Source organism: Camelus dromedarius, chromosome 5 (assembly GCF_036321535.1).
Source record: "Camelus dromedarius isolate mCamDro1 chromosome 5, mCamDro1.pat, whole genome shotgun sequence".
NCBI classification, from domain to species: Eukaryota; Metazoa; Chordata; class Mammalia; order Artiodactyla; family Camelidae; genus Camelus; species Camelus dromedarius.
Genome location: NC_087440.1, coordinates 40497051 through 40511031, shown reverse-complemented (window position 1 = coordinate 40511031; position 13981 = coordinate 40497051). Strand labels below are relative to the sequence as shown.

At 38.3% G+C, this 13981-nt stretch overlaps 1 protein-coding gene across 2 annotated transcripts in view; it reads right to left on the bottom strand.

Annotated features, from left to right (window-relative positions):
- The window catches only part of PRORP (protein only RNase P catalytic subunit), a 109351-nt gene that overhangs the window by 92489 nt on the left and 2881 nt on the right, over nucleotides 1-13981 (bottom strand). For both annotated transcript variants that reach the window (XM_010986141.3, XM_064485891.1), the window contains exons 3-4: nucleotides 13489-13536; nucleotides 12846-12978 (exon numbers count right to left, since the gene is read on the bottom strand). In XM_010986141.3, the coding sequence (XP_010984443.3) occupies nucleotides 12846-12978; nucleotides 13489-13536 (181 nt within the window). The remainder of the gene's footprint in view (nucleotides 1-12845; nucleotides 12979-13488; nucleotides 13537-13981) is intronic.

The following is a 13981-nucleotide window of genomic DNA, read 5'->3' as shown; positions in this document are numbered from 1 at the left end:
TCCCAATTGGTAAGATTTCAACAAGTGCTATATAAGAGCAAATAAAGAAGAATGAAGAAATGGAAATATCTGATGCTAAGAAGGCCACTGCAAGGAGTCAGCCTGCTTTTCTTTTTATGTTTTTACCCTTCTTGTGCTTCTGAACTCACTGATTTTTCTAGAAGGTTCACATTTTGGCCATAATTCTTACACCAACACACCTGGATGATCCAGAGATCACATGCCTATTCTCTACTTTTCAACTGTGGGGTTGAAGAAGCAGGAATGGGGGAAGTGTATTAGTGATAATTAAGTATGCATTGGGTGAACTGTTTATAAGTTGAGGACTATTTATTAATGGGCTTTTTATAAATAGAGACTTCAAAACACATGGTTTTAAATGTATACTTTGCAAATAATTATATTTCTCAGTTTTTTTTTTTTCCTCTTCGTTTTATTTTTAACTACCAAACCCCCAAAGTTTACCATTTACCACTCAACATTTTCTTTAGTCTGGGGAGAAAACCTCATATTTACCTTTAAGATAACCAGATCTTCAAACCCACAGAAGATGAGAGTGGAAGGTTCTGAAGCCTATGAAGAGCTCAGTTGGTTCCTATCTTTCATAGTTTGCAGCTGCCACTCTTAAAACAAAACAAAACCTACATCAGATCAGTTCTTAAACTGACATTTCATTTGGGTCACATGTGCTGTCTTAAATGTGTAGTTAGAGAAAGACCAGAAGGCCTCCCTTTTGTCAATTAACTGACGAGATACTATCAAGCAGAACAAATGGCTTGATTTAAACTTAACCCTAAATACTCAATTAAATGTATTACAGGCAATTTGCCTTCCTCCAATTTCTTTTCTAGAAAACAGAATCCCAAGTCATTAAAGTTTTATTTAAAAAGTTCTAAATCACAGGATTATGGGGGACTGCTATCATGATTAAAGTTTCATTCAAAGTTAAAAAAAGAAGAGCTTCATTAAAAGCTCAAAATGAGAGGACCATGTTGGGCTACTATTTCTTTCTTTAGTGTTGGCTATTTTAACTGAAATTTTTTAAATAATTAATTTTTTTGTTTTGTTTTCCATTTTGGAAAGTGAAAGATGATGATGAAATAAGTCTCAGTAAGAAATAAAAGAGAACAGAAGAAACTAAATACAAAATATGCTGATTAGTAAGACTATTATCTTTGTTTTAACTTCCTTTATTAATATATTTGTATAATAAAATTGGGGGAAATAAACTTTACTTCAACTTTTCAAATAGGAAAAGGAAACTACAACTAAAGCAGAGTTTCTAGAGCAGTGGTTCTTAAACTGTGGTGCGAGGACCCTTGGGCATCTTTAAGAACCTTTCAGGGGATCTGTAAGGTTAAAAACTGCTTTTATTAATAATACTAAGATGTTACCTGCCCTTTTCACGTTCATTTGCTCACAAGTGTACAGTGGAGTTTTAGTATAATATCGGAGAAGAATAACAATAATTATCTGAAAATACCAATAAAATATTCTCACCTTTGCTAACTACCTATCTCTATGAGCCTCCATTTTCTTCATATGCTTCCACCAAAATAACAAACCACAACAGACTGAATACAGATGCAGCTATAAAAACTCAGCTGTCTTCTATTGAGCCAGGTAATTAAGGAGACGTATAAGTATGTTAAGACAAGACCCTCTTCTCACATATTGTTTTTGTTTTAGATGATATTTATTACTGAGAAGAAACATTTATGTTCATATATAATAGTTTTTATATTGTTATTTTAAATAAAAGCATATTTTTTAAAATTCTCAGTTTTAATTTCTAATCCAGAAATGATGAACAGATAAAATCCCACATGAACAAAAGCTCTCAGGAGTCCTTAATTTCTAAGACTGTGAAAGGGTCTTGGGACCAAAAAGTTTGAGAATTGCTATTCTACAGTATTTCCTACTCTATAAGAAAAATATCACTCTACAAAGGAATATTTCTTAAGAGAAACAAAGTTGCCTAAAAGTGAATTTATAATTTACAGGACAAATAATTAAGCTCTGATTTGCTTCACAATTTCTGAGTGGCAAGGGGAGGAACGGAGGGAGTATAAATGAAATAAGACTGGCCATGAGTTAACAATGACTGAGCTAGGAGTCTCCTATACCTGTCTTTCTACTTTTGCATATGGTTTGAAATTTTCCCTAAGAAGAAGATTGAATAAATTAAATTAAATTCATACCTGAACAGTTGAATACGAAAAAAAAAACCTGTAATTTAATGTTATAGTTCAGAATCAAGGAAAATAAAAGGAAAAAATCTTATTAATATTAAATTAACACTATCCACATAGCTCCAAATTCACTTTTGCATCTTCATTGATGTCAATTAGTTTCATGTAGTTGAATCAGTAGTACATGCACACTATTTGGAGTCCTGCTTTGTTCACTTAAAATTTACATATACAGCTCCCCTCTTTACTTACTATCACTAACCTGACTTAACAAAGAAATAGATATCTTTCCAATTAATATTAAAAAAAAGCTCACGAAATCCTTTAACCTGACTGACCTGGCTATAACCTAAAATAATTTTTCCAATGTTACACTGCTGCCACCTGCTGGCTCTGATGCCTAAGCACAGTAAATAAACGTTTAAAACAGAAAAACTAATAATTTACCCATGACTAGGTTTTCTCCCCAAATCATCCTTTAGAAAAGTAGCTGTCATACACACATTAGGACTATTCAGAATCTCACATTCGAAGCATTGGTTCTTGATCCCAGCTGCACTTTAAAATCATCTGGGAGCTTGTGAAAATCCCAGTGCCTGGGCCCCAAACCAGAGCAATTAAATCAGAATCTCTATTTTGTGAAAACGAAAGTCAAGCCACAGACAGAGAGAAAATATTTGCAAAAGATATATCTGACATAGGACTTGCATCTAGAATAACTCTTACAACTCAATTAAAAAAAAAAACCAATTTTTTAAATGGGCAAAAGATCTAAACAACACTTCACAAACGAAGATAATTGGATGACCATTCAGCACATGAAAAGATGCTCAACATCATCATTATTAGGAAACTGTAAAATAAGACCACAGTAAGATATTATTTCACATCCATTAGACCAGCTAAAGGTGAAGAAACTGACCATATTAAGTGTTGGCCAGGATATGGAGCAACTGTAACCCTCACACACTGCTGGGAGAAATGTAAAATGGGGCAATCACTTTGGAAAACAGTTTGGCAGTTTCTTAAAAAGGCACACACACCCCGACCATAAGACCCAGCATTCCACTCCTAGATATGTACCCAAGAGAAAGAAAAGTTGTAGTGGGTTAAATAGTGTCTCCTCTAAAATTCATGTCTACCTGTAATGTGACCTTATCTAAAAAGGGGATCTTCACAGATGCCATTAATTATGAGGTCATAGTGGAATAAAGTGGGCCCTAAATCCAATGACTGATGTCTTTATAAGAAGAGATAAAACACAGAGAAGAGGAGGCAGAGAGTGGAGTGACGCAGTTAAAAGCTAAGAAACACCAATGATTGCCAGAAGCTGGGAGCTGCTGAAGCGAGCAAAAGGGAAGAATCTTCCCAGAGACTTCAGAAGGAGCATGGCCCTGCCAACACCTCCCAGAACTGTGAGAGAATACACGTCTGTCATTTTAAGCCACCCGGGTTGTAGTACTTTGTTACAGCATCCCTAGGAAGCTAATACAAAAGCACAAAGTACAAAGACTCGTACAAAAATGTTCTTGGCTTTACTTGTAATAGCCGCAAGCTGAAACATCCATCAATAGGCGAATGAATTTATAGAACAGTGGTATAACCGTGCAACAGAATACTACTTAGTAACAAAAATGAACAAATGATTGAGATACAAAATGTGAGCGAAATTTCAAAATAATTATGCTGAATTAAAGAAGTCAGACAAAAAGGACTATATATTATATGATTTGATGGTGTTCACCTCAGGTGGCAAGAGTGAGTCATGGGCAAGTATAGGAAGTAGTCATTACAAAGTGGCAGGATACTTTTGAGGTTGATAGATATGCTCATTATCTTGGCAGTGGTGACAGTTCCACAGGGGTATACATGTGTCAAAACCCATCAAGTTGAAGGAAAGATGGCAGAGAAAAGAGCATCAGGAATCAGTCTCCCTAGACAGACAGGACAACAGTGCACTGAGAGAATCTGATTCTGTAACTATTTTGCAAGTCTGAAGTCTACTAAGGGCTTTCAACTTCCAGGGGAAGATATGAATGATGAATGGTGGTTAATTTCATCAGTTTTCACTCTTGGCAGAGTAATGGCTACCCATCTCTCACCCCCAGCCATATGGCAGGCAGCTGTTCCTGAAGCAGCCTGCACACAGCATATGTGAGCCAGGGTGGGCAAGAAGGACCCTGTCCTCCAAATACTGGAGATCTGTGCTTGGATTGCCAACTACTGCTTCTGGTCATAGAGGTATCAGGAGGCATAATCATCAAGAAAAAGAAAATGTGAATACATCTATAACTAGTAAGGAAAGTGAATTAGTAACTTAAAAATCTCCCAACAACAACAAAGTCCTGGATCTAATAGTTCACCAGTGAACTCTAATAAACATTTAAAGAAAAACTACTATCAATCCTTCTTAAATTTTTTCCAAAAAGTTGAAGAGGGAACACTTCTCAACTCATCCTACAAGGCCAGCATTACCTTGACACTAAAGTGTCTTTATACTACAAGAAAAGAAAACTACACACCAATATCCTTTATGAACATTGATGCAAAAATCTTCAACAAAATACCAGTAAGCAGAATTCAGCAGCATATTAAAAGGATTATACACCATAACCAAATGGGATTTATTCTTTGATGCAAGGATGTTTCAACACTTGAAAACTGATCAATGTAATATACCACATAGAAAGAAGGAAAACAAACACATGATCATCTCAAATAATGCAGAAAAATCATTCGACAAAATTTAACACTCTTTCATTTAAAAAAAAGAAGCAAAAACCCTCAACAAACTAGGACTAGAAGGAAACTAACTCAACATAAAAGCCATATACAAAAAACCCAGCCAACATCATACTCAATGGTGAATGACTGAAATTTTTTTCTCAGGACCAAGGTAAGGATGCCTGCTTGTACCACTTCTATTTAACACAGTAGTGAAGTTCTAGCCAGAGCAATTAAGCAAGAAAAAGAAATAAAAGGCATCCAAATTGGAAAAGAAAATGTAAAATTATCTTTGTTAGCAGGTGATATGATCTTATACAGAGAAAACCATAAAGATTACACACACACACCTGTTAGAATTAATACATCAATTTAGCAAAGTAGGATATAAAATCAACACATACAGAGAAGAAAAATGGCGGAGTAGTAGGACACTCGTAGCTCACCCTCTCCCACAAATACACCAACACTCACATCTACAGACCCACTCAGCCAACCAGAGCACTGCCAAAGTCCGACAGAACATCACCCTCTTCAAAAGGCAAACATGCCAAAAATCTAGTAGGAGAAAAGGAAAAAAGAAAAAAGAAAAAACAAAACAGTGTGGGACCGGTCCCGCAGGGAGGGAGCAGCAAAGGAGGAATAGCACTCGTTCGCTGGGTCTCCCCCTCTCCAATGGAGAGGCCAGCGGGACGGGGTGGGGAGCCTCTGAGGCTCGGATCTGCCCTGAGCACCCCTTGACTGACAGAACTAAGTTAAACGGGCACAAACGGTCCCTGCAGCACCCAGCCTGAGACGTGAACCGGCAGCTAGGGCCGGGACAGGCCGCCCGAGCCAGGCGGAGGACGGGGACGGCTGCACTGAGGCAGCCCTGGGGGACTGCAGGGTGCTGCACGCCATGGCTGGGAGGGGATATGGAGCATAACAACCTCGGTCCCCCATAAATTGCAAAAAAAGCAAAGCAACAAGGCTGGTGTGCCCTGGGAGGGGCACCGTAGCCTTTGTCTCCTGAGACCCGCGGCGCCATAACTGGCGCTTCTCACAAGAAGAGGCAGGGCGCAGCCACAGCCCTCATATCCTCTTGTGCACAGCATGCGGGCAGGGACAGGGCCGAGCTCTGAATCCACACCCGGGGGCTCCACAACCTCCTAGGCAGGAATGAGACTTGTTTACAGTCCGAGGTAGATAGGATCTTTCTGCCCTGGCACCTCAGAGAACTCACACCACCAAGACAAACAAGGAGCTGAGATTTGGCACAGAGCAAGGGCAGGGCTGTTCCACAGTCTTCCCCGAGCCCACCTACAGAGCGCCAACCCGAGGCGGAACAGGCAGTTGCACAAAGCAGCAGAGTGACTGGCGCCGGGAGAGGGCAGGTGGCCACCCACCTTCCTGGCAGAAACACAGCACCTGACCACAGTGCTGGGAGGGGGCGCAATCCGCCCACCTACCTCACCCGAATGCAGCATCTGACTGCAGCATCGGGAGGGGGAGTGACCCGCCCACCCACCGGTGCCAGAGAGATATGAGCAATATGAAGAAGCAGAGGAACCACTCCCAGTATAAAGATCAAGAGAAATTCCCTGAAAGCATGATCAAGGAAACAGACATGGCCTACTAGATCAAGATTTCAAAAAAGGAGTGATCAAAGTACTGAAGGAACCAAAATAAACAGTATTTAGAGATAGAAAACATGTCAAAAATGAAATAGAAGCTATAAAGAAGAACCAAGTAGAATTAGTAAACTCATTTGCTGAGATGAGAGCTGACCTAAAGGCTGTACAAAGCAGGCTAGATAATGCAGAGGAATGAATAAGTGACCTAGAAGACAAGACAACAGAAAGCACCAAATCAGAACAGCTGAGAGAAAAACAAATGAAAAACAATGAAAACCATATAAGGGACCTATGGGATAATATAAAGTGTGTCAATCTACACATAATAGGGGTTCCAGAAGGGGAAGAAAGAACAAAGGGGATTGAAAAGGTATTTGAAGAAATCATGACTAAAAACTTCCCAAACCTAAAGAAGGAATCAGATATCCAAGTACAGGAGGCTCAGAGGGTCCCAAACAGAGAGAACCCAAACAGACCCACACCAAGACATATCATAATCAAGATGGCCAGAGTCAAGGATAAAGAAATGATCCTAAAGGCAGCAAGAGAAAAACAAAGAGCAAGTTACAAGGGAACCCCCATAAGGCTCTCAGCTGACTTCTCTACACAAACACTACAGGTCAGAAGGGCGTGGCAAGATATATTCAAAGTCCTGAATGAAAAAAAGATGCAGCCTAGGAAACTATCCAGCAAGGCTATCCTTTAGAATAGGAGAGATAAAGAACTTCACAGACAAGCAAAAACTAAGAGAGTTTAGCAACACTAAACTCATGCTAAAAGAAATATTGACAGGTCTACTATAAATAGAAAAGAAGCAGGATGCTACAAAAATGAGAAACTCATAACTGGAAAGGTGGTAACTACCATTAATTACAAATAGAATAAACACAAAATTGTAAAAGAAGACATCTAAATCATTAATAAGAGTGGGAGAGGGAAGCAAGGAAAGCCCCTGTGGAAAACAGTATGGAGATTCCTCAAAAGACTAGGAATAGACTTACCATATGACCCAGGAATCCTGCTCCTGGGCATATATCCAGAAGGAACCCTTCTTTAAAATGACATCTGCACTCCAATGTTCATAGCAGCACTATTTACAATAGCCAAGACATGGAAACAACCTAAATGTCCATCAACAGATGACTGGATAAAGAAGATGTGGTATATTTAAACAATGGAATACTATTCAGCCACAAAAAAGACAACATAACACCATTTGCAGCAACATGGATGTTCCTGGAGAATGTCATTCTAAGTGAAGTAAGCCAGAAAGAGAAAGAAAAATACCATATGAGATCACTCATATGTGGAATCTAAAAAAAAAACAAAAACAAATACAAAACAGAAACAGAGACATAGAATACAAACTTGTGGTTGCCAAGGGGGCAGGGGGTGGGAAGGGACAGATTGGGATTTTAAAATGTAGAATAGGTAAACAAGATTATACTGTATAGCACAGGGAAATATATACAAGATCTTGTGGAAGCTCACAGGGAAAAAAAAATGTGACAATGAATATATGTATGTTCACGTATAACCGAAAAATTGTGCTCTACACTGGAATTTGACACAATATTGTAAAATGACTATTACTCAATAAAAGAATGTTAAAAAAAAAAAAAAAGCAACACACAAAAATTAGCTGCATTTCTATAAACTAATAATGAACAACCCGAAAAGAAAATTACAAAAACAATTCTATTTACAATAGCATCAAAAAGAATAAACTATTTAGGAATTAACTTAACCAAGGAGGTGAAAAATCTGTACAATGAAAACTACATAATATTGCTGAAACAAAGTAAAGACATAAATAAATGGAAACAAATCCCATGTTCATGGATCACAAGACTTGCTATTGTTAAAATGTCAACACTACCCAAAGCAATCTACAGATTTAATACAATCTCTATCAAAATCCCAATCACTTTTTTTTGCAGAGATAGAAAAACCCATCCTAAAATTCATATGGAATCTCAAGGGATCCTGAATAGCCAGAACAATCTTGAAAAAGAAGAACAAAACTGGAGGAGTCACACTTCCTGAGTGCAAAACTTACTACAAAGCTACAGTTTTCAAAACAGTGTGGTATTGGCATAACAATAGACATGTAGACCAAATTGGAACTGAAATAAACCCAAACCCTCTCATATATGTTAAAATGACGTCCAATTCTTACCTAATACCATATACAAAAATTAACTCAAAATGGATCCAGGACCTAAATGTACGATCTAAAACAATTAAACTCTTAAAGAATAAAACAGAACAAAAAGCTTCACGACATTGGATTTGGCGATGATTTTCTCGGATATGAAGCAAAAGAAAAAATAAACAAATGGACTTCATGATAATTAAAAAATGTTTGTGTATCAAAATACACTATTAACAAAGTAAAAAGGCAACCCACAACAGGGAAAAATATTCAAGATCTTGTAGTAGCTCACAGTGAAAAAGAATATGAAAACAAATATATGTATATTCATGTATGACTGAAAATTTGTGCTGAACACCAGAAATTGACACCACATTGTAAACTGACTATACTTAATTGAAAAAAATACTTCATTGCTAAAAAATGGTAACCACTATTCAAACCTTCAGTGAGTTGTCATCTTTTTACAATATTAACATAAAAGATCACTGATCACAGATCACTATAACAAATACAATAATGAAAAAGTTTGAAATATTTCAAGAATTACCAAAATGTGTCAAAGAGACATAAAGTGAGCAAATGCTGTTAGAAAAATAGTGCCAACAGATTTCCTACATGCATTGCTGCCACAAACCTTCAATTTGCAGAAAAAAAACAACAACACAATAAAGCAAAGTGCAATTAAACAAGGTATGCCTGTACATAAATGAGTGTGGCTGTGTTCCAATGAAACTTTATTTACAAAAACAATCGGTAGGCTGGTCTTGGTCTGCGGGCCATAGTTTGCTGACTCCTCCTCTTTGCTATCACCTTGTGTTGTCCCAGACACCTGCACACTTATCAAGAATTTGGCACTCGACTCACAGTCTTCATCACCAACCTAAGGGACAAAGGACAGTGCCTGCACCTGGTAAGCATTCCATAATGTGGCTGCAATTATTATTTTCAAAAACTATCATGTGGACACTCTGATTAGCTCTGTGTATGACCACCTAGGCTGTCAGTTTCTTCATCTGCTTAACTGTCATACCCTAGACTTTGTCATCACTCCAGAGCACTGTCTCTGAAATCACATCTCTAATATACACTGATCACTCTCAGTCCCTTTATGCTTGTTCTTCAACCTCAGTAAGCCTTCTGTCCACTTTAATCTCCGTTGTCTCCTAATTCACGAGCTCCCACTCATCTTTACTTCCTTCTATCTTGATCTCATGGTCCTTTAATTGAGCCACTCTCTCACCTATACTTCAACTCTCCAAGTGTACCACACTAGCAAAACCTTGCACCATCCCATCCATCTGCCACCTCTACACCTGGATGTCCCAGGACCGCTGAAAATGGATCACAGATCAACGCCCTTACAAACTTAGGCTCTCCAGCCTTAGCCAGGGCTTCAGCACCACCCAGCAGTATTCTCCTCAGTTATTTCACAAATAGTCCAAAATTCCAAGGCTGAAAATTCCCCTTAAGCTATCATACCTTCTCTGGCCTTCAAATGACCAACTTGCCTCAGGCTCTTCAGAGAAAAACTCTGCTGCACCTACACACTGAACTTATCCAGTATCCCTGAGTCCTTCTCTCTAGTCCCAGAAAGAGTTGGTCCTACTTCAGTCTACCAGGAGTGCTCTGGATCCACCCCTGCCCTTCTGCCTCACCAATACTACAAAAAATAAACCCTGAACCAAGCCAGACATATGCCTTTTTTCACTGCTCTTTACCCATGGGTATAGTTCTCATCCTGAGCCTCCCCGTCTTCAAACTTGATATTCTTTCAAGATTGTCGAGTGTTGTGAGTATAACACACCTAGAAGTGCCTGATATATGGTACTCAATCAATAAATGGTAGCGATGTCATTATTATGGGAAAGTAATAACATAAAGGTGAAAGGCAGATGACAAAAAAAAAAGGGGATATAGAACTGGGGAGCAGCAGGGGGCCAGGAGGAGAACACCTGGAAATAAAAATGGAGAAAATAATTCCCCTTGCCATAATATGTCCCAGTCCTTCCGTGACTATATTCAGTGGCTATGTAAATTATGGTAATTAAATGTACGACAACTCTTTGCTATTCTCACCATGGTCTGGAGCCTGAAACTTCTGCCATGGTATAATACTCTCCAAGGGGAAGATTTGCTCTGGGTTCTAAGTCTTTATCAGCAGAGAAAACTAATAAATCTTCCTTCTATTAACCTAGCATTAAAGTGATATCCATTAAAAAGGAATTATAGAAATGTTTAGCCATTAAGAGTGTTAAACAAAAGTATTCAACTAGTGATTCTGTGACCGGGGCAGGAGCAACCTTAGGTGACAGCCTGAGACATCTTGCGCCAGAAAGCAAGGAAGTGCTCATAAACTGACTGGGGTGGGTGGAGGTGATGGGGTGGGGGTGTCAGAAAGGCACAGGAGCTGGCTTGCAAGGGCTCCTACAGGTCACATTTGGGACAATTTGAGCATCAAAAAGAATAAACATGGTAATGGATTCTAACACGGTTAATTTTTTAAAACCGTCCTTATGTCCAGACAGGTCATTTTATTATTTTTTTAAAGGGAGGAAGGTAGTTAGATTAATCTTTTTTTTTTTAATTCTTTTTTGTTTTCCTTAATGAAGGTACTGGGGAATGAATCCAGGACCTCGTGCATACTAAGCACACGTTCTAGCAGGGAGCTATACCCTCCCGGCCAGATCATTCTTTTTTAAAAAAGGAGGTGGGTAGAAAGAAAGGGGAAAGGAAAAACTTTCATAGAATAAAACCAGCTAATAAATGTAGAAGGAATGAAATAACTAGAAAATCATCACTTTGCACCCCTCCAAAGGTAGAGAGTTCATCTCCATGATAAGAAAAACACTGGGTGAAGAATTAATGGGTGACAGGATATCCACATAGTCTTCAAGTATTACTTACTCCACAGATAATTTTTAATTATGAAAATTATAAAGGAAAAAACCGTACCTTTTCAATGGAGGTATCTGGCAGTCACCCTTTTAATCAAGTGATCAAGCTTAGCATCAGCAATAGAGAGCAGTCTGATATTACGAAGCGGCTGTGATGCAATAAAATGCACACAGCATCACCTGTGTAATGTACCCAAAAGCTTTTTACACTGAATCAATGAAGAGAAAGCGATCAGACACTTAGGCCAGTCTTGCTACTCAAAAGTGGTCCAAAGACCAGAATCCCATCCCCTGGGAGTTTGTTCGAAATACAGAATCTTAGATTCTATTCTGGAGAACTGCCTTATAATTTTCATTTTAAACAGAGCCTCAAGTGTCTCTGAGATACAAAGTTTGAGAAGCCCTGTACAAGACAAACCATACTTTTCAAAAAATTAATGTCACAAAAAACAGAAAATAAAAGGCAGGTTGACTGCTCTGGATTTTGACTTTATTCTGAGGATTAAAGGTCTTCGTATTAGGGACATTTTCTGACAATTTTAAGTCAAGGTGAGAAGGCCAAACAATTTTCACTTCTCATTTTCATCTGGTACCTTGAAGAAAAAGCATTCAGTGATATGACAGGCAGCCTTTCCCCAAGGTAAAAGCATTTTACTTCTTCAGCTTAATCTTAGTAAACCAGCATAAATTACTGAAGGTTAGCAAAATAAAGTTATTAAAAATGACTTCGAGAATCAAATTCAGTATGAAGAAGAGTTGGGAATAATTTTGTTAAGTTACCTACAACTCTCTTGACTAGAAAACTTGTGAGAAACCATAATGTTTTTATGGGAGTTTACTGAACACAGTTTTCCGAAAGCACTTGGACAAAGAATAAGCACCTGTCTTTTTGGCTTAAGCACACTTGTGCCCAGGTAAAAGAGGACTGACTTCAACAGATGGATGACAGCCTAAGCCAATGACTCCATGAATCAATCTCTAAATCAACCTCTCCTATAGGCTGGCAACTACAACCAGCCGGCCAAATCCAGCCCACCACTCATTTCCATGAACATAGTTTTACTGGAACCCAGCCATGATCATTCATTTATACATTGTCTGTGGCTGTTTTCACTACAATAGCAGACTAGAAAAGTTGCAGCAGAGATTATTATGACCCACAAAGTCTAAAATATTTACTATCTGGCCTTTCACAGAAAACAACTGCTGACCCCTGCTAGAGACAAGCAATCCAAGAATGCGATAAGGCCTGTTCCAGACTCACCTGGGGTGTTGTCTTTTTGTATTGGTCACCTCCATCTATCACATCATTCATGATTTTTCCCTTGAGAAATTCATATTCTTCTGAACTCAGGTGAATAGACTCTAGGGTTTTTCCACAGCCCAAACACTGACCACTGTAATTACAAGTGAATGTATTAAATAATGTCCTAGAAACGAATCTTTTCTAAAATGAATCATTCTAGGACATGAGGAAACTGGAAGGTAATTTTTAAAAGAACATTACAACCCTTGTGATCATCACATACATCTGATTTTTGGAAACCAGAAAGTATCACAAATTCATGTGCCAAAAAACCCAAATGAGTAGACTGCTGGGCATCCAAAGTTTTCTATTTGCTTTTTTAACCACATAAAGTTTTAAAAGTCATTCTTAAAATACAACTGGATCCCAAATCTCTAAGGGAAACATTTCTGAGGATCACACCAAGTTCACAGCACACACCAAAAATACAACTGACCATGACAAATTCTCCAAATGTGAAACATGACTTTTTTTTCTTGGTTATCCTAATTAACTTAATTATCCTATCTCTAAGGTAGTCTTTTAATTTTTTTTTCATCAGTAACAACAAAACCTGCTAAACCTAAATCGAACAAATTAAAAGTAAAATATTGGCCTTTACCTTTGCTGGATGGTGGTGAACTGTCCTTTCCATTGTTCTCCAGGAACACTACAAAAAAGAATGCAAAACCAAGCCATCAGAAGGTCGAATTCCTACTGAAGCAAAAAGACACTCACTGTATTTAAAAACTCGCTGGCAAAAGCTCTGAAAAATTCAATACTTCCCTAGAATGGTTCAGTTCAAAGAGTGGTTGCTTACATTGTGATGGGGCTAAGGAACTGATGGTCCCCTACTCTGGATCTCCTTCCCTTTACTGCTTCTCTAGTCATCTGACCCTCATCTTCACAGGACCTGCTCCCAAAAGCAGCTGACATTTGTAGTATAATCTCTGTAATCGAAACTCAACTCTAACCTCTATAAAGCTGCCAGAGACTGTTCCTGCCCAGAGCAATCACTTCTTGTACACAATAAACTTATACACCACTCTTAGGTAACTGTCAATTACTGTATTCACAATTAGGATGTGAATGCCACTGTAATGGATATGATATCA